This window comes from Choloepus didactylus, chromosome 17 (genome assembly GCF_015220235.1).
Source record: "Choloepus didactylus isolate mChoDid1 chromosome 17, mChoDid1.pri, whole genome shotgun sequence".
In the NCBI taxonomy this organism is placed as follows: domain Eukaryota; kingdom Metazoa; phylum Chordata; class Mammalia; order Pilosa; family Megalonychidae; genus Choloepus; species Choloepus didactylus.
The window spans coordinates 77,330,554-77,351,344 of NC_051323.1; the positions used below are offsets into that span (position 1 = coordinate 77,330,554).

Sequence of the window (20,791 nt, forward strand, 5' to 3'; positions counted from 1 at the left end):
TTGTGGTACATTGCTGATTTTGTGGGATGTGATTTAGTAATCAGGATTTGGCTTTGTAGCTCCGTTAAGCTAACAAACGGGAGAGCTGAGACCAGGTAGCGAGCGGGTGCCGGTGCAGACCCCAGGAGGGAGAGCGGCCGTGGGGACACGTGGGTCCCGCTGACCTGGCTGCCGTCCTGACTTGACACCTGGTGACCTTGGGGATCTTTCAGAGTCCATGTGACTGACAATGCAGAGAGATTTGAAAATGTCTGTTTGGATACAATATTATATCAAAGAAAACTGATATTAATTTGCTGTTATCACTGTAACAGACCGTGAGAACAGGTGTCTTTTGTGACATCGCCACAGTGTACAGAGCTGAGGCCCTGGCGCAGCTGACGAGCTCTCTTTCCAGAATTCCAAGATAAAGGGTGCTGCAGTGCTTCCTGTGTGAGACTGTTCAAATTTGGGAATGTGGACTTGACCTATAGGCTTTCAAAGTTCTTTAACAACATAAGCAATTTGGCTGCAGAGCACTTTCTCATGAGACAAAGTATTGAACTCTCTCATGAAACCAGCTTGCCCTTGAATCCTGACGCAGCCTCCGCCCCACTTGGGCACGGGGTAGCAAAAGGCCGGAGCTTTCCAGACGGCCATGCTAGTTACAGATTCATGTTTTGAGAGCGCTCATGCACAGATTGGCACTCGTCCGAGAGAAAAAAAAATACCACAAATGGAACCTGCGCTTGTGATATTTTAGAACATGGTGTGTGAGTTACGAGCTTTTGCTTTTTAGTCTACTAATGGGGAGCACGTGGTGCGATTGGGCCAGCGTCCCCCCTGAGCTTTCCTTCTGGGGACCTGCACCAAGGGCTCTTTGTTTTAAATTTCAGGTGTGTGTATAGAACTGAGCGCTCAAGGGGTGCCCAGGCCGATGGTGATCCTGCCCTTCATGAAGTACGGGGACCTGCACACCTACCTGCTCTGCTCCCGGCTGGAAACAGGCCCGAAGGTAACAGCCAGTCGCGGGGCCTCTGGAAGGTTCTCAGCTCCTGGCCGGGGGACACCTCGGCCTCTCACCTTGAAAGCGAAGGAGGGAGAGCGTTGGCCTCTGTTCAGTGCCCAGTGTGCGCCTGGGGTGGGCACGCAGTGGCCGTCCCCGGCAGGCGCCATCCTCACAGCTGGCCTGCCTGTGGGTACTTGACCCCCACCCCATGGGGAGGGGCACAGGCTGGGAGCAAGGTCCTATGAGCACGGCCCCTCCCCATGGGCTGGGGGCCCCTGCTCCTCACAGCGCTGGCGGCCCTCGTGCCCCAGCCCTCCCAGACGTCGGGGAGACCGTCAGGCGGCTCTCCTAAACGGAGGTGTCTACGGCTCCTTCTGGATTTCACGGATGCCCTGTCATTTGCGGAACTTTCACTGTCCTTTGTGAGTCACTGCGCTTTTAAAGCCTTAATCCGTCCAGATGAGTCAGACACGGTGATCGTAAAAGCCCTGGCTCTCTATGCCCCCCATGCTGGCTCCCCAGCCGCTGGGACGACAGTGCCCTGGTGATTTCGGACAGTCGTAGAGCACCTGAGGGATTTAGCAGCATGGAATTGGAAGCTTGCCCTCAGCAGGGTCCGTGTTCAGTCCTGACTCGAGGTCTGTAAAGTGGAGTTTTGGAATCACAGTCGATGGGATTCTGCATCCTTCGTTTCCTGGGCTTCGCTCTGAGCTGACGCTGAAATGACATCCTCCATGTGTGTCTGCGGACAGACCGTGGATGGCGCGGGCAAGCCTCAAGCTGGGTCCTGACCGTGGCTTTGTCACCCGCCTCCGTGCCCTGCTTGTCAGAGACAGTGACAACACTGCAGGGGTCTGAGGACAGTGAGGGTCCGGCGCACTTGGGGGCCCGGGCGGGGGCTTGTCTCGTGCATCACGGCCGCACAGAGCCCCTGGGCCTGCAAAGGAGGTCACCATGGAACCCTCACCCCGGCCTTCCCTGACAGCCCCCCAAGCTGCCGTCCATTCGGGGGATGGGACCCCAAAGAGTGAAATGAGAATCCCGTGCTGCCTTTACCCCATCGATAGCCTGGAAAGAGCTCTTGTTGCTTTTCTGCAGAGTCTGCAGGAGGACAGATATGCAGAGAAATTGTTTCTTGAGGGCCCTGAAAACACCCCCCTGGCTCTGCAGACAAGCTGGTGAGGGGTGGGGAGAGTGTCCCTGTGGTGGTGCATGGTAGACTTCTTGGGGCCCCTGTTTCCCATTGGTGGCCTCAGGCCAGCCTGTCATTTTCCTTAAGGGAAGGAGGCTGGGGGCTCCCTGACCGAGGGAAGCTTGGCTTTACTTTCTGGCCATCAGCAGGTTCCGGCTCCGAGCCAGGCACTGCCCTGAGCCAGGGACCCCGGGGGAGCATACCTTGCCTGGCCCCAGTCCTGTCCCCTGACCTGATCCTGCTGGAGGACAGGGACTGCGGGGCCCACAGAGCCAGCCGGCCTGGGGGGCGGCCACAGAGGTGCAGGCACGGGGGATCTTGGGTAGCCGGGGGGGCTCCTGGAATGCCTCAAAACTGCCATCCGAGAAATGTCTGCACGGCTGAGTGGGCGTCAGGCAGGCCAACGGGCAGGCGGAAGGCACCCGAGACATCGTGCTCACCAGCACCACGGCCGAGCGGAAGGCACCTGAGACATCGTGCTCGCCAGCACCGTGACCACGGGGGGCTTGGCCTTGGTCCCTCATGGCAGGGCCTGGGACTCCCACCCCCCTACCCCACTGCGGTCCCAGCTTTGGTTTGTTCATGTTGGCACTGCTGGGTGCAGGATCTGTTTCCGGGCCCATGTGGAGGCTGTGGGTAGTTTTCTAGGGACACAGAGTGAATTCCTGCCTCCACCTCCCCTCCAGAGTCAGAACGCACGCTGGGAGTTGGGGGGTCAGCCCCTGTCCTCACAGTACCCCAGAAAGGACCCAGCACCGAGAAATCAAATGAGCCGGACTGAGGGAGACGCTGGCCTCCCTGCCACAGAGCTGACGCCACGGGGGATTTCCTGGGTCGCCGTGTGGCAGCAGCAGCGGAACCGTGGCTCCGGGGCCAGCTGGGGCAGGGTCGCCCCCACCACGAGAGGCGGGCACATCTGTAGAAACAGATGTTATTTAAAATGTGGGGGGAAGCCACAACAACTCCGGCCGGTTCAGAGCCACATGCTCCGGAGCCACCTTTCCTGCTTCCTGCCGACCCGGGGAAGGCTCGGTGCCTGGGGGCTGCGGACGGCTGGGGGCCGTGACTGACTGGGACATTTAGGGGTAAATACAGGTCGTCATTCAGTCTTCACCTCACAATCACTGAGGCGGATGGTTTTTAGAAAACGGGCCTCTAACAGAGGCAGGCTTTCCCACACAGCAGTCGGGCTTGTCTTACAACACAGAGAGAACTAGACTGCTGGAACTTGCAGGAGGCCCTAGGAAACAAGTTAAAGTTCCTGAATTCTCACTTACTTTCTCGAGTAAGTTCCCATGTTCCTGAAGACAGGTGGGGCTTTGTGATGCTTGGGCCTGTGATGGGGCAAATGTTACCCTAATTTCTGACTAGCAGAAGAAAAGGCATCTTTCAGAACGTTTCAAAGTAAGGAAAGTAAAATGAGAGCTGATGTGGGTGGACAATTGCAAACAGCTCCTGCTGGGGCTTCTTGCCTCTCGGACATGAGCTGCCCCCTGCGGAGGGTGGGGGTCCAGCTGCAGCGATGCCCCCTCGCCCTCCTTTGCGTATGGGGAGGCTTTCCCACCCTCACTCATCCGGACATGGAGGACCATGTGTGACCTCGTACATCACTGTGGTGGTTTGGGGCTGGACGTCCCCCAGAAAAACACATCCTCAAATTTAATCCATCCCTGTGGGCGGAGCCCATCGTAAGTGGGACCTTCTGATGAGGCTCCTTCAGTTAAGGTGTGGCCCAGTCCGATCAGGATGGGTCTTAATCCTGTTACTGGAGCCCTTTTTAAGAATGAAATTCAGACAGAGAGAGAGAGACAAAAGGCCACAGAAAGGAAGAAGCTGAAAGGGGACCCAGAGGCGACAGGAGAGCCCAGATGCCGCCATGTGCCTGCATGTGATGAGGAGCCCAGGATCACGCGGCCTGCCCAGATGCCACAGTCTCTGGGGGGAAGTATCACCGTGATGACACCTTGGTTTAGGCATCTTCCTGCCTCAAAACTGAGCCAATAAGTTTCCGTTGTTTGAGTTGAACCTTTTTGTGGTATTTGCTGAAGCAGCCTAGGAGACTAAAACACTGTGAAAATAAAACATGTTATTCACTGTAAATATATTTAAAGATGGGGAGAAGAAAATGTGATATTTGCCAAGAAGTTTTAGGATTTTTTTTAAATTCCTTTTTAAGGCCTTGCTTGTAATAATAGCGATATGGAAATTAAAGGTTTGTTCTCTGTTTCACTGCCATGCTTTTAAGAAATGAAGTCGCCATTCCCCCTCAGATGGAAATATTTGCTGGCTGTTCCTTTCTAAAGGCGTCTTTCTTCTTGTCTGCCCCTCCCCCCCCCCCAGCATATTCCTCTGCAGATGCTTTTGAAGTTCATGGTGGACATCGCTCTGGGAATGGAATATCTGAGCAACAGAAACTTTCTCCACCGGGACTTGGCTGCTCGGAACTGTATGTGAGTGACCCGGCCACTCCCGGACGTCCCCTGTGGGTTTGGTCTCTGTGGCGAGTGTGGCCCATGGTGGCTGGAAGACGAGGCGCTGGCCTGGCAGGGGGCTGGGGGCCCGGCCCTGAGGAGGGGCCTCGGCAGCCCCGGGCCAGGGAGCTTCCCCGCCTCCGGCCCCAGGCTCTCCCCCCTCGGCGGCCTCTCGGTCTCCCTCGGCTGCCCGGGCTCGCTGTGGCTGCAGAACTAAGGGCCGCGAGTCCCGACGGCAGTCACGGAAAGCAGGAGGGTGTCTGTCCCCTGGTTTCCCAGCCGCTCCCTTTGCAGAGTTCTGCGTGTGGGCACTGAGAGGACCCGGAGGGGACGCCCCTGCTCGGCCCCCTGCCTGGCCCGGCCTCAGGCTCAGCACCTGCCGGGAGCCCCGCTCTCCGTTTGCTCCTGCGAGGAGGGGGTGCACCCTCAGCACTCTGTTCTCCTCTTGGACGGCAGTGATGGTGGGGCCCTTCGTCCCTCCACCCCGTCTCTGGGGCTCCCTCTCCTGCCACCTAATTTTTTAAAACCCAGAGGAGGTTTTGTTTTGTTTGCTGTGTAGGCGATTTTTCTACCTGGGAGGGCGAATCCTGAAAACCGGTTCTCCAATCCCCCTTCCACCTTTTCCCGCCGGGTAGGGTGACTTCCCGGTGTGCCCGAGCCCCAGGGTTCCGCGTGGCCGGCGGGGCGCGTGGGTCGCCGTCACTGTCACCCCTCGCGTGTCCCGTCGTCCCTGCTGGGGTCGGTCCCACCGCGCCCCCGGGGCAGACACGGGGCTGAAGACGGACCCGCCCGCAGGTTGCGGGATGACATGACGGTGTGCGTGGCGGACTTCGGCCTGTCCAAGAGGGTCTACAGCGGCGACTACTACCGCCAGGGCCGCATTGCCAAGATGCCGGTGAAGTGGATCGCCGTGGAGAGCCTCGCCGACCGCGTCTACACCAGCAAGAGCGACGTGGTGGGTGCGGCCCTGGCCGGGTGTTGGGGGATCGTAGGGCAATTTCACACCAGGCCAGAGACGGGCAGACAGCCCCCCGGTGCCCGCGGGGCCTCGAGCTCTGAGAAACGGGGTCGCGTCGCCTCTGCCGAGTTTCCCGCGGTGGCCAGGTGGGAACGGGGTCGCGGCGCCATCCACGGGGTCCCGCCTGCTGGGCGAGCGCGTCCCAGCGGCTCTGTGCCTGGGCCCAGGGCTTCGGGAGGTGACCTTGTCTGGCGGGGCAGCCCTCCCGGCCTCGCTGACCCGGGCTCTCTCACAGTGGGCCTTCGGCGTGACCATGTGGGAGATCACCACGCGGGGCATGACGCCGTACCCCGGGGTGCAGAACCACGAGATCTACGAGTACCTTCTGCACGGCCTCCGGCTGAAGCAGCCCGACGACTGCCCCGACGCGCTGTGAGTGAGCCCCGTGCGCGCGGCCGGGCCGGGGGTCCTGGGGTCGGGCTGTGGAGGTGCCGCCCGGAGCCTCCTGATGGGGGCACCTCGCGGGGAGCCGCCGTGGCTGCTCCTGCAGCAGGGGTGCCGTGAAGACGGGGTGGCACCACACCTTCTCGGGCCTTCGTCACCCCCGAGAAACATACCCTGGGCTGAGCGGGTTCACCGGACCCACCTAGAGTACTTCATGGCCGCCCTCCAGCTGTCGGGACTTTTTCTTCCCCCCGTGTGGATCTCAGTGAGCCGGTCTCAGCGGGGCCCAAGTGGGAGGCTCAGAGCCCCAGCCGGTGGCGTCGGCAGCAGCGAGGGCAGCAGGGCTGCTGGGGGAGGTCGATTCTGCTGGTGCAAAGTGGGCCGGAAATCTGCATTTAAAACACTGCCCGGAGACTGTGTGCTCAGCCGGCACACCCCATCCTGTCCAGCCCCCTCTCCGGGCCGGGGCATATGGGGAAAGCCCCGGCTTGGGGTGGCCAGCTCTAAGAGTGCCCACACCTGCTGCCCGTCAGAAGTCACGTCCCCATGAGTTGACCCCCCAGCACCTTCTGACCTTCCATGAGTGATTTCCCGGGCTCCTGGCTGGGGTCTGGGCCTTCATGCTGTGCGAGGCTGTCCTGCATCACGGGTGGCAAGCTGGGGGGTGGGGGCACGCGCCACCGTGTTCAGCAAGAGCAGCTCGGGACGCTGGGCCTGGCCACAGCTGCTGGGGGTGCCGCCTCGCGCCGGCACAGCGAGCGTGCCCTGCTTCCTTGGGGGGTGACACCCCGAGCTGGCCTCACGCAGCCCTCCCAGCTGAGCCGAAGAAACACGCTTTGATCAGAGGCTCTCCGTCTTGGTGGCGGATGTAGCCACATAAGAGTAATAACAGAGTCAAAAATTGAAGTTCCCTTAGAAACCCTCCTGACATCCTCAGAAAGATCTGCCGTTTGGTGGCTGTTAAAAGGGCCACGTGGATGAAGCGTTTGCTTCTGAAAATGAGGAAGCACATCAGGCGAATGCTGCTGACTGCCAGGTTCCATTGTGCTTCCTTTGCTGGCCTTTCCCGCGTGCCAGGAGAGGTATTTGCAGGATCCCCGGCTTGGCAGGGTCTGAGCCGTGTCACTCCGTAGTCCCCAGATGCTTCACGGAGCCAGGCAGGGAGACGCTGGGTCGGTTTTCCTGGAGACTTGGGAGGTGAAAGGGTGGCAGGGTCCGCGCAGCTGTGTGGCCAGGGTGTGGAAGCAGCAGGGGCCTGGCTGACCCCCATCCCCCACTGGGGCCTCCTCTCCCACTGCAGTGGCCACGAGAGGCTCTGGGTTTACGGTTCTGGGGCATTCTCTTTTAAAAACGAAAGAGATGCTGCTGGGCCCTGAGCCCACGTTTGCTGTCTGATCAGGGTTGAGGTGAGTTTGTGCCTTGGGGAGCAGGGCCTCAGCCTTTTAAAAGTCAACCCCAAGAAACATAACTTTGCAATGGCAGTGCCCTGTGTGCCCCGTTTCCTGGTTCCTGGCCCCCTGCTGTGGCCCCGGGGGCCTCCTGCCAGCCGACTGCAGGCTTGCGGCACCACTGTCCTTCCGAGTCCTGCCACGAAACACAGGAGCCGCCTGTCCTTTCTCTGTCCCCGAGAGCCCACCCCTCCCACTCTGTCAAATCATGGCTCCCAGGGCTGGCCCCCTGGGGCTCTGCTCTCCCCACTTCTGCATCACGTCCAAGGCCTCGTAGCGGAACAGGTGAGCAGCAGGTGGGAGCCCCTTTGCTGCCCGAAGACCGCGGGCCCCTAACCCCCTCGTCCTCCCATCTCTTGTCTTGTTCAGCTCACCCCACACGCCCGGCATGGCCTTGGGTGCCCAGCAAGGCAACTTTACGAAATTACAATAGATTGTGGGGGGCTCCCGGAAGCAGTCTCTGACTGGTTCCTTACTGCCGGTGGGGACGCAGGCCCTTTGGGATCTGGCCCGTGGCAGCCGTGTGGTCCCGAGCAGGGGCCGAATGTGAGATTTCTCCATCGGGGCTGCGGCTTTGCCGTTGCCCTGGGTGCCAGTCGGAGGTGGTGTTGACGGAGCGAGCCGACGTCGATGGGGCGTTCAGCAGGATGACTCACAGATAGTCAAGGCAAAGGAAACGAAGAGGTCGGCTCGTGGGTGAGCATGGGGCCCTGTGAGATGCAGCTGGTGCTCCACGCTCGTGTGGCCTGAGCCCGTCGCCCCCCAGCCCCAGCATTTTTTCCTCCTCGGAGCCACCGTGAGGAGGAAACGGCCAAGGCGCTGTCCCCTCGCGCACTGGCCCACGCGGTCTCTGGCCCTGAGCCTCAGCCACTCAGAATCGGCTCCTGACTGTTTAAACACTTTCTCCAAAATGTGGACCTAATGGAAGGTGATTAGCCCGGCACCTGAAAGCAGTCAGTGCTCCCTGGGGCAGAGATTTGTGCCATGAAAACCTCAAAAACAGCAACGTAAAGCTCTTTGCCAATTCTAGATGACTATCTAACGATGGTTTAAAAATATATAAAGTAGGTTAAAAAGAAAACACTGAAAGCCAAGGTCCAGGGGCCCCCGGGTGCTGGGGCAGGGAGGTGAGCCCACGGCTGCCCCCACGTTCGTCTGTCGGTCCCTTCCTATGCTCGGTGCCTCATGGGTCTCCACGCCCGAAACGGGCCGGTGCAAACGAAGGCCGACAGCGTAGGAAAGTGAGAAGATGGCGCCGTGCGTCCACGGGAAGCGAGGGCCTGACGCTGGGTGTGGAGCACCACGAGCCAGCAGAACCCACCCGGTTAAGTGTAAAGAGCGATTTGCACATTTACGTCCATGATGTACCAGCAGCTGCTCCGTGTGTCAGACGATTTAAATGGGGGTCATTTTCTTATCAAGCAATGCAGATGTTGACTTCTCCACGCAGGAGAGGGGCAGAGAGAAGTGGCACTGTGACACACTGCGCCTGGCAGTGGTCCTGATTCCTCCAGCCCGCCATGTCACTGAGCTCCTTTAAACGTTCCTCCGTTGTAATTCCCGGTTATACTGGGCTCTGGGAGTGAAGGGACCGCCCGGAAGAGCAGCTCCCTGGGGAAGCCATGCGGAAGGCCAGGGGCGCACGGGGCCTGGGGCCCTGCAGCCGAGTCTGAGCCCCTCGTGGCCGGGGCACGTTCCATCCCACCCGAGCCCCTCCTTTACCACACACCGAAGTGGCCGGATGCCGGGAAGGTCCGAGGGCGGACGTGGGGACACACACAGTCCTGGCCAGGGAGGCAGTTGCCTTTTGCCCGTTCTCTCGTCTTCTCCCCCCTCTGCCCCAGCTCCTGGCCTTGGACCCAGGGACCTTCCAGCCGGCTCCCTCGGCAACACCAACCCAATAGCATCGAGGAGGGGCCAGCAAATGTTGTCTGTAGAGAGCCAAATAGTAAATATTTTCAGCTTTGTGGGCCTGCGGTCTCTGTGGCAGCTTCGCAGCTCTGCCATCGAAGCGAAAGCAGTCTTGGACCAAATGCGAGCAAACTGGTGTAGCCGTGTTCCGTAAGACTTTATTTACAAACTCAGACGGGACCGTGGTGTACCGACCCCTTGTACGAAGGAAGAGGCCTTAACCGCTCTATGCAAAGGTGATGTAATCGTCACGTGTGTGCTCTCCTGGGAAACAAGGGGATCGCTTTCTGGTCAGATGCCTGTGGAACGTTTACAGAAGTTGAGCAGCTATTAGTCCACAAAGAAAACCTCCGTCATTTCCCAGGGGTGGAGCTAACGCTGACTGAAGTGCGGTAAAACCGTGGGTGGGTCTGCGAGGGAGGAGGGCAGCCTGGGGAGCTGCGGGGGCGCCGAGCCCAAGGTAACCGCTGTCTCCCTCCCAGGTACGAGGTGATGTGCTCCTGCTGGCGAGCCGAGCCCTTGGACCGGCCGAACTTCTCCGTGCTGAGGCTGCAGCTGGAAAAGCTCTTGGACACTTTGCCAGACGTTCCGGACGTAGCAGGTGCCATTTACATGAACATGCAGGGGCCGGAGGGCCCCGCGACAGCCCAGCCGCCCTCGGCCAGCGACCCTGCCGCCACCACCTGCACTCCCAGCCCTGCAGTCAGCGTGGTCACGGCGGAAGTTCACGGGGGCAGGCCCCCCGAGGGAAGGTATGTCCTGGATGGGGGCAGCACGGACTGGGATGAGCTGGCCTCTGGGAAGACCGGGGCCTCGCCAGAGGACGGGCTCACACGGAGCGGGGTCTGTTGGTCGCGGCCCAGCACGCCGCCCCCAGGGAGCACCTCATCCCCGGGGAGCACCTCGTCCCCGGGGAGCACCTCGCCGGGAGGACTCACGTCCGCCTCAGAGGACTCAGAAGCCCCGATGTGAGGCGCTCCAGGGAGACTGCCAAACCCAGCGGGTCCTTCCCGTCAGGAGAGCCCGCATCCAACGGATTTGTGTGGTGTTTGTTTTCCTTACCAAGAAATCCCATTGCCCGTAAGCACCAAGGGAATGTTGCCAAGTAAATCAGCATTAAGAATACATAATATATATTTATTTAAATGATATATATATGTATATGGGGGAAAGAGACAAAGGTATATTTTAATAAAGGGTGACATCTCATTTCACCCTTGCAGATCTTAAAGTTTAAGCTCTAACAGCCTCAGCTCCTTGGTGTTCACATTTGTAGAGTCAAAGTTATTTTTTAAAGTTATTTTCCTTTTTTGTGACTGTTGACTATCAAATATTTGTCAAATGAAATGCCATATTTGACTTTGCTTCTGGACTTTGTGAAAACTCTGATCTGTTCCCACATGAGCCATCCATTTGCTAATAGCTGGATTGATTCTTTGCTGTGACTTCCTAATAAAATCCAAACGGGGAAGCATGTGTGGCCCTCACTGGCCCGGGCGCCTGGCAGGCGGTGGTCCCGGGGCCTCGGCGCCTTCGCAGTGGAAACCCCCTCCCGCCTGGGCCTCGGTCCACCGCACCGATGACCACGCCTGGCATCGCTCTCAGAGATACGGGGCGGCCCCTCCAGAGAGCCCAAGGGCGAGGACAAACAATATGACAAGATGGGGAAGTGCAGGCTGAGTGGAAAGACTTACCCCGAAGCGTAGCAATAAGGCTGGCCTGGAAATGAGCCTTTCGGTGCGGGGGGCAGGCAGGGCAGCCCGTGGCCCCGAGGCCGTGGGCTCGGCAGGCCTGGCTCACCCTCCACCACGGCCGGGGCGCGTTCAGCCGGACACGTACCCGATGCTGTGTGTGGACCGTCCTTTCGTGTGAACCCTCACATGCTCCATTGCGAGGTGACCAGGGCTGGGTGAGCCGGTGAGAGCAGTGGAGCCTGAATCCGATTCCAGCTGTCTCCAAGCATATGACCTGGGGGTCGAACTCCAAGGCCTCTGGCCTCTTTATTTTATTTAATAAATGTACATACGAAGCACTTCCCACGTGCCGGGCAGAGCACTCGGCCCTCCTAACCCCCAGCCCCTTTCTCAGATGTGCAGACTGAGGCCGGAACTGCTCGCTGCCCGGTGCCACTGACTGGTGCAGCCTGGGGCCCACCAGTCCACTCCGATCCCTCAGGGCCACGGGCTCTGACCCGGTGCTCACACTCGAGCTCCTGGGCAGAGCAGGGCCTCCAGGGCCTGCGGGGATCGGCTCCAGAGGGTCCTGGGACCACCCCCAGCTGGGGCCCCATCCTGGCTCAACCTGGGCACCCCGGGCTCCAGGTTCTGAGGGTTGGGAAGGACTCCGCATTGCCGCAGGAAATGCCAGCATTGCATCTTATCAACAAGAGAAAAAAGGGCTCTCTGATCCTATACATCTCATTTCTGTTGTTGAAAATGTCCGAATGGTTATTAAAAAATAATGAAAAATTCCTTGTTGCTGGTGGTGACTTTAGAGTTGAAGGTCACCTTAGCCACCGCCTCGACCAGGAATGGCTGTGGCTCAAGCCCCAACCCGGTACGATGTAAAACACGCAATGAGCAGGTTATTGGCGCCCGTGGCCCCCCGGGGCCAACTGTGCCAGGGAGAGCCCAGGGGGGCGAGTGACCTGGGGCCTCTGGCTTCTCTCGACATAAACAGCAAACACAGCAGGAGTGCACTTTGTCCAGCCCCCAGCGGGCACCGAGGGCCCGAGAAGAGGCGTGAGACGGGGAGCCCCTCGCAGCCTGGCTTCCTTTGTCTGAGAGGAGGCTGAGCAGCCGTTATCCGACACGTTGCGAATCACCTCGCCGAGGTCCTCCGGAGGCTGGACATAGACCAGCCACATGACCCGAGCAGGTGCTGGCACGCGGGGCCCACGGTGCCCGGAAGAGGCAACCCCGGTGTCCGTCAGACACGGGTAAACGCTGTGTGTAGTAGGCGGAATGTTACTCGGCTTTACAAGGAAGGACGTTCTGGTGCCGGCTGCCGTGCGGGGGAACCTCGGAAACGCTGCGTGAAGGGAGCAGGTCACCGGAGGACGAATCTCGTCTGGTCGCCCTGACCTGAGCATTCCGAACGGGCAAATTCACGGAGACAGAACCGGATGAGAGGCCTGGGGAGGGGCAAAAGGTGTTCACACTTGATGGGGCCAGAGTTTCTGCTTGGGAAAAGTTTTGGTAATGGATGGGGCGACAGTTGCACACTATTGTGAATGTAATTAATGCCACTGAATTATACACTTAAAAATGGTTAAAATGTCAAATTTTACTGGATAAATTTGATGCCACATTTTTTTAATTGCCCCCCTGAGAACTTTGGAACCACAGGGTCTTCTTGACGACGTCTGAGTGTCTGAAACTGTGGGATGAGCCCAGTTCAGACGACCAGTCATTGGCAAACCCCTGTGCTGTCTTCTGAGCGTAAACAGAGGGTAGGTTCTCGGGTTCTTGTGTAAACTCAGAGGCTTTGGGAGATAGCTCTTCTGGGCGGAGAGTGGGGGAGCGAGAAGACAGCAGCAGCTCGCTGGCCGGGGTTGGCTCAGGCCAGCAGAGGAGAAAGCCACGCTGGGAACACACGAGACCTGCGGCCTGGGTCTGCCGTGTGAAGTCGTTTCCTCAGCTGCTGATGTCTTTCTTTCTTTTTCTTTTTTCCTTTTTCTTGCCTTCCTCACTGAGGAGGAAGAGGGAGCTGAGCCCTGGGCCCTGTGGTAAGGCCCGGCCTGGGGAGGGGTCTGCCGACTTCCTCGGGTGACGTGGGGCAGGTCGCTGGGCTCACCTTGTGCCTCAGTTTCCCCAGGTGCCTCCTCCTGCAGCACCGCGGGGTTTGGAGCAGAGGGAAGGTCTCACAAAGGACTCCTGTTTGTGGGAGGCTTTTCCCGACTTGAGGTATCCTTCTCCATGCAGTGCAAACCCACCGACGATTATCGTATTAGAAATATTTTCCCCATTGTCATCCCTTCCTCTGAAATAATACAAATTAACTCAAAAGCCAAAATTGAAAAAAAAAACAGCTTGCATTTGCCGGTGATGCAGACAAGTAGGGAGGTGGGGAGTGCAGGTGCGTTCCCCGCCCCCGCCTCAGACCAGCCGGCCCAGCAGCTCGGCCCGGCAGGGAGTTCCCTGAGTTCTGCTCGACGGCCGGCCTGTCCGCACTGCCGAGTCAGCGGGACGACAGCGACCCCAGGAAACCAGCTCCTGCAGCAACTTAGCTTCCCTAGAGACACCCAGTCTCCTTGGGGACAAACGGAAACGGGAAGTTTTGTTTTCTTTAATAAACATTTCAGTAAGGCACAGTGTTTCCATATTTTGATTTAATTTTTTCTCTTTTAAAGCATAAGAACGAACAGAGGCAAAACTGCCATCCTATTTACCTTGAAAAGAGCATTTCTAAATTAATTTATTGTTTTTAGAGCATTTTCGTGTCTCATGTTTCATTGAAATGGAATTCCATGTTCAGATACCTGGAAGAAGCCCATCGGCTTTGCTGGGCTGAGACGAGGCACCGGAGGCCCCGGGATAGACCCGGACCCTCTCCCCAGCCCTGCCGCCCGCTCTGGCTCCTCTCCAGCCCGAATCCCTCCGTGTCTGTCCCGGTGACACTCGGAGCTGCGTCTGGGACCCACCAGATGATCCAGCAACCTCCTCGCCGCCGTCTCAGGTGACACTTACAGACTCCCGAGGTTGGAGCAGATGCCCTCGGGCTGCTGTGGCAGCTGCACAGCCCACTGGCCCCAGATCCCCTGACTTTCCGGTGTAGTCGAAGCCCATTAATAACACCAGGAGGCCCGGAGGGTGCTTAGGATCGACGGCAACTCCAGCACACGGAGCCAGATGCCCTCCTGGAAGCAGCTCAGAGTCCCCGTCCCATGGGGTTTAAACTGAGGGGCCGTCAGCGGGGGCTTGAAAATCACAGGTCCAGGCAGCTGCCTTAAATCCGTGAGCCCCGATGACTGGTTTTAACAACACAGTGTTGCTGCAATGCAAAAATCTCTAGCTGCCTAGTATTTTTTTATTTTGCAGTTGTCAACCAAGAAATAACACACTAAGCTACAAGGTAATAAAGGACTTTATTTGGGGTCTCAGAATTGCAGTTCGGGGAGCACAGACTCAGGTAGCAGCCGAAATCCTGTCCCGTCTTGGTGCTTCCAGACAAGAGTTTTTTTTTTTTTAAACAATTTTTATTGTGAAAAAAAACAGAAAAGTGGTGATGTTCAAATTACAGTTGAACCAGTAGTTATAGAACAATTTCAAAGAATGTTACAGGTTACAGTTCCACAATTTCAATTATTTTCTTGTTGTGAAATATATATACAAAAAAGTGATAACTTTCAAAGTACGGTTTAACAAGTAGTTATACAGCAAATTTCAAAGAATGTTATTGGTTATAGTTCCACCATGTCAGTTATTTCCTTCTAGATGTTCTAATACCCTAGAGACTAAAACATATTAAGATTCAGTATTCTTAATCCTGTGTTAAATCCTATCTTGTCTGTTGCTGCCCCTTCCTCTAGTTTACTCACTTTCCCGATCTTCAGGGATGTCTAGGCAGTAACCATCCTAACCTGTGCATGTTGAAAAGGGGTGTCAGCGTTATGGGAAAACAGGACACATCTGGTTGATGTTCTTGAAGAGGCTTTGCCTCTAGGCTTTGAGACTTAGCTGGCATAGGAATTCTCTGGAGGATTTAAGTTTCTGAAGAATAAACCTAGTTAGTGAAACTTTTATAGTCTCTGATAGGGACCTGGGTATTCTTTAGGGTTTTGGGGACTACTATTGGTTAGGGCTTGCATACTGCAGCCGTTTGGGATATCTAGCTGGCGCTTGCATAAGATTAACCTCCAGGATAGCCTCTTGACTCTATTTGAAATCTCTTAGCCACTGAAACTTTATTTTGTTGCTTTTCTTTACCCTCTTTTGGTCAAGAAGGCATTCTCAATCCCTTGATTCCAGGGCCAGGCTCATTCTTGGGAGTCATGTCCCACATAGTGGGGAGGGTACTGAATTTATTTGCAGAGTTGGGCTTGAGGGAGAAAGGCCACATCTGAGCAACAAAAGAGTTTCTCTGGAGGTGACTCCTAGGCGCAATTATAGATGGATTTAGCCTCCCCTTTACAGCCATAAGTTTCACTGGAGCAAGCCTCAAGATCAAGGGTTTGACTTATTTATTAAGTAGGGGGTTCCTAATTTCACATAGCATATATTCTGTCCAAGATAAACAATCAGTGTCTCACATTATTTTCACCTAGTTGTACTATCATCCTCACTCTCAATTTTAAACAATTATAACACAAAATACTCCAAAGCTCTTATCAGCCCCTAATTATTCATCCCTGGTTTTAGTGTGGAACTAGTAAGGTATTCCTATTAAATATAGTCTGTTATATGCAATAGGTAGTTTTTCCCATATACTAGGCAAGGGTTTTTAAAGAAAAAGATTACATAAGTTGTTTGTGGTTGGTGGGTATTTGGGGTGCTTAAATGTCCTTCAGGGTAGACAGTTAACTGCTAACTGAGTTCTTTATCTTTGGTTGTTGGGTGTCCAGATGTCCTTGGGGTTTTGAGGGGCGTCACTGTTCAAGGCTTTGCATGCTGTGAGCGTCTGTGATCTCTGGCTGTGACCTGTCAAAAGGTCACCTCCAGAATCACCTCCTGACCCCATTTAAATGTCTCAGCTATAGGAACTCTATTTTGTTTTATGTCTTTTCACATTTCCCCTTTTTGATCAAGATCTTTCTCCAAAAGTGTCACTGATCAACATTTGGTGTTAACCCCTCAGTTCCAGGGCAGCTCATCCCTGGGGGTCACGGCCCATGTTGGGGAGGTAGTGAGTTTATCTACAGAATTTGGCTTGGGGGTGGGTGGGCTACATCTGAGCAACAAGAAGGTTCTCAGCCGGTCACTCTTAGGCATCAGTTATAGTTAGGCTTAGTTTCATCGTTACAGAACTAAGTTTCAAACGTGTAAGCTTCAAGGGCTTAGCACATGAGCACGGCGAGGGGGGTACTTGTGGCTGTTATTCTGGAGATGAGACAATGAGTAAGAGACACTGTCATGACTATAAAACAAAGAAGGATTAGCAAGGTTTTAAATATGCTATGAATCCAGTCTCCCCAGGATCCAAGATGTGGCCAGTTAACTAAGTGTCTCTGATGCAGCCAATAACGGGCCCTTCTGGGAAACCTAAATTAGTGCAGATGCAGCAATTTGATAGAGGGCCTCGGTCAACAGTCCTTAGTGTGGCTGAGAAAACAGACGATGAATGGCAAGGGAGCAGGAAGAGTGGGTAAGGGTAACAAAGAGGAGTTTAAAGGGGGCAGCATTCAGCAAGAGGGACAGAGATGGAATAGGGTACACAGAAGGGGTGAGGGAGGAATAAAAATGCAAATGAGAGAAAATAGGTAATAATGGAGATTATAGCTGCATCCTTGAGTTCATTCCAACCTGATGAAAATCCAGGTCTGGTCCTGGTTCTCAGGTTAGCTGTTGTGCCAGTTTGAAGGTATAATGGACCCCAGAAGAACCGTGTTCTTTTAATCCAATCTTTTGGGGCAAGACCTTTTGATTGGATAATTTCCATGGAGGTGTGGCCCCGCCCATTCCAGGTGGGTCTTAATTAGATCACTGGAGTCTATAAGAGATCTGAGAGCCCACACAGACCCAGACACTTGGAGATGCTTGGAGATGTAGACAGAAAGATGTTTGGAGATGCTAAGCTGAGAGATGAAGTCCAGAGTTTGCTCCAGAGAAGCTAAGAGAGGACCCCAGATGCTTAGAAATGCCCTGGGAGAACAAGCAAGGATGCCCAGGAGCTGAGAGAGAGGAGCTAAGAGAGACAGAAGCCCAGAGACATTTTAGAGAAAGTCATTTTGAAACCAGAACCCAGGAGCAAAGGACCAGCAGATGCCAGCCTCGTGCCTTCCCAGCTTACAAAGGTGTTCCAGACACCATTGGCCTTTCTTCAGTGATGGTACCCTCTTGTTGATGCCTCATTTTGGACACTTCTATGGACTTAGAATTGTAAATTTGTAACCTAATAAATCCCCTTTATAAAAGCCAATCCATTTCTGGTATTTTGTATAATGGCAGCATTAGCAAACCGGAACAGCCATCTGCACCAGATGCCATTTTCTTTGCGGTGACGTAAGCCTAAGAGCACCAGTAAGTATTAATTATTCAGGCCTGGTCTTGAGTCTTGGGTTAACTGTCTACATCAGAAGCCATCCGCTCCAGGTCCTTGGTAATTTTGAGCTGTAGGTCTCCAGTAGGAATGGATTTCCAAGCAGAGCTGGGAGCTTTCTTTAAATGACAAATAGGAATCAGCACCTTCTAATGTAGCTGCACATGGGTGAGCTGTAAGTACCTGATAGGGTCCTGTCCAGCAAGATTGGAGTGCAGCTTTATGGAGGTTCTTTTCCAATATATAAAGTCGCTAGGCTGAAGATTGCGGTTCTGAATATCCTTGTCTCCTGGGAGCATGCTGCAAAAGGATTGTTCTTTCTTTCTTTCCTTTCTCCCTTTCTTCCTTTTTTCCTTTGAAGGTTTTGATTAGTTCTTGACAATAGGTTGGCAAACTTCCTCTTAGGTCTCCCTGTTATAATTTCAAATGGGGATAACTTTTCCAAAAGGAGTAAATATTAGATTTATTAAGACTATAGGTAAGGCTTTTGGCCATGGTGAATCGAGGAATTCTGTGAATTTAGCTAATTGTGTTTTAATTACACCATTTGTTCTTTTTATTAAGTCTGAGGATTAGGGGTGATAGGCACAATGAAAATGTTGCAAAGTAGGCCATATTTTGCACATGGCTTTCATAGTTTGTCTTTTAAAGGGGATTTCTCAGTCACTGTGAAGTTCCAAGGGAATTCTCCAATTTGGAATTATTTTTTCTAATAATATCTTTGCGATGGTGGCAGCAGTAGCTTGTCTACAGGGAGAGGTTCAGCCCAATGGGAATACATATAAATCATTATTAATATACATTTATAGCATGGGGGTGGGACTAAGTGAATAAAGTCTAATCGCCAGATTTCAAAAGGTCCAGCACGTAAAGGAAAATGTCCTTGAGGGCTATGGAAAGGTTTTCCTGGATTATGTTTGGGACAAATTAAACAATTGTGATACATTTTCATAGTATTCCATGGGATGGTTCCCAGAAATACTGCTTTCCCCAGCTTACCATTTTATCAGGATCCCAGTGAGTTATTTTATGAATAATGTCCCAAACTATTTTATGGTGGAAATTAGGGAGGACTGGTTTACTGCTGAGGCTCAACCATGATTCAATCGCAGGCTCATAAAAGCAGCTGGCATTTTTCCGTTTTTCTGTCTGCTGGGGAAGAGTACTTCGTTGAGCCTCAAGGAGTAACTTTTTATGTTTCCAATAGAGTTATTTGGTTCAAAATCCATCACAGAAACAGGAATAGGATTAGAATTTATCACTGCACTTTTTGCAGCTGCATCTGTGATGTAGTTGCTAGTGCTTTCCTCCGTAATTGCCAGTGAATATCCAGGAATTTTGATTATAGCTAAAGCCTTTGGTAACAGGATAGCATACAGCAGTTCTTTAACCTAAGGGCTGTTTTCAATTTTTCCTCCATGGGAGGTTAAAAACTTCTTTGTTTAAAAAAAAAAAAAAAAAAAAAAAAGCTGAAATAGAGCCCAGTCTTCAATTAGAATATGAATAAAGCAGATCTGGTTAAGACTAGAGCAAATCGGTCCAAAGGGTAAAGGTTGAAACTGACTGTGTTCAAACTTCAACTTCCATGTGAGACCAAGGAAAGAAATGTTTATTTGGTGTAGGATCTATATTTTCTAAACAATAGAACTTCTACAGTCAGTTTGTTCAAACAGTACAATTAATGGAACTTTGAATGGGAAGTGAGCTATGATAGGTCTGTATAGATTTGAATGAAATGGCAACACATCCTAAAGTAATTTGGGTGGAGAATAAAAATATATGTGAAGGGCCCCCTGAAGAGCTGGGGGAGGATGCAGAGGTGTTGGACTTGCTCACCTGGATTGTTGCTGATGTTCTCACAAACATTGAAGACTGAAAGCTTGATGTGCTGAGCCCTCTGTCTTGGGGCTGACCCCTGTGAAGCTTGTTACTGCAAGGAGAAGCTAAATCTGCTTATAATTGTGCCTAAGAGTCTCCCCCTGAGTGCCTCTCTGTTGCTCAGATGTGGCCCTCTCTCTCTCTCTCTCTCTCTCTCTCTCTCTCTCTCTCTCTCTCTCTCTAACTGAGCCACCTCAGCAGGTGAACTCACTGCCCTCTCTCCTACATGGGACCTGACTCCCAGGGGTGTAAATCTCCCTGGCAACGTAGGATATGACTCCCGGGGATGAGCTTGGACCTAATATCATGGGATTGAGAACATCTTCTTGACCAAAAGGGGGATGCAAAATGAAACGAAATAAAGCTTCAGTGGCTGAGAGATTTAAAATGGAGTCAAGAGGTCACTGTGGTGGACATTCATACACACTATATAGATAACACTTTTTAGATTTTAATATATTGGAATATCTAGAAGTAAATACCTGAAACTACTAGACTCCAACCCAATAGCCTTGACTATTGAAGATGGTTGTATAACAATGTAGCTTACAAGGGGTGACGGTGTGGTTGTGAAAACCTTGTGGATCACACTCCCTTTATCCAGTGTATGGCTGGATGAGTAGAAAAATGGGGACAAAACCTAAATGAAAAATAGGGTGGGATGGGGGTGTGTGATTTGGGTGTTCTTTTTTTTATTTTTATTTTTTATTCTGATTCTGATTCTTTCTGGTGTAAGGAAAATGTTCAAAAAAAGATTGGGGTGATAAAGAACAACTATAAGATGGTACTGTGAACAGTTGACTGTACACCATGGATGATTGTATGGTATGTGAACATATCTGAATAAAACTGAATTTAAGAAAAAAAAAAGATACTCAAAATACTTGAAGAAGAAAAAAAAAAACCTCTTTGTTTCCATCGCATTCCAAAATCATGAATGGCCCCAAGGCAGACCACCATCAGTGTGCATATTTGCCGTCTTCCTTGTGAAGCTTCAGCTTTCGTGAGGGCAGGAAGTTCCGCTTGCTGGGCTGACTTGGCATTAAGTAAGGCCCTTGCTGCTGTCATCCCGTGCTCAGCGGTAAGAGCAAAACCACTGTGGTCGAGTCCTGAGTTATCTTTAAGGTGGGAGCCATCTGTACACCAGTTAACGTGCACTGTCAGTCGGGGTTTCTTATAAAGCTACTCGAGGGGTTAACAACTGGTCAAAGTTGCAGTCATGGGGAGTTTCCTTGGAAATAGTAGGAATTAAAGTAGCAGAAGTGCCATTGTGACAGCAAACAAGGGAGATATTGGTGGGCAAAA

General features: G+C 53.4%; 1 protein-coding gene across 2 annotated transcripts in view; it reads left to right on the top strand.

The window, feature by feature from the left end:
* Positions 1 to 10,883, top strand: part of MERTK (MER proto-oncogene, tyrosine kinase) — a 91,465-nt gene extending 80,582 nt beyond the window's left edge. For both annotated transcript variants that reach the window (XM_037807653.1, XM_037807654.1), the window contains 5 exons: positions 876 to 994; positions 4,521 to 4,630; positions 5,447 to 5,606; positions 5,905 to 6,041; positions 9,895 to 10,883. In XM_037807653.1, the coding sequence (XP_037663581.1) occupies positions 876 to 994; positions 4,521 to 4,630; positions 5,447 to 5,606; positions 5,905 to 6,041; positions 9,895 to 10,384 (1,016 nt within the window). In that variant the 3' untranslated portion in view covers positions 10,385 to 10,883. The remainder of the gene's footprint in view (positions 1 to 875; positions 995 to 4,520; positions 4,631 to 5,446; positions 5,607 to 5,904; positions 6,042 to 9,894) is intronic.
* Positions 10,884 to 20,791: the final 9,908 nt, after the last annotated feature.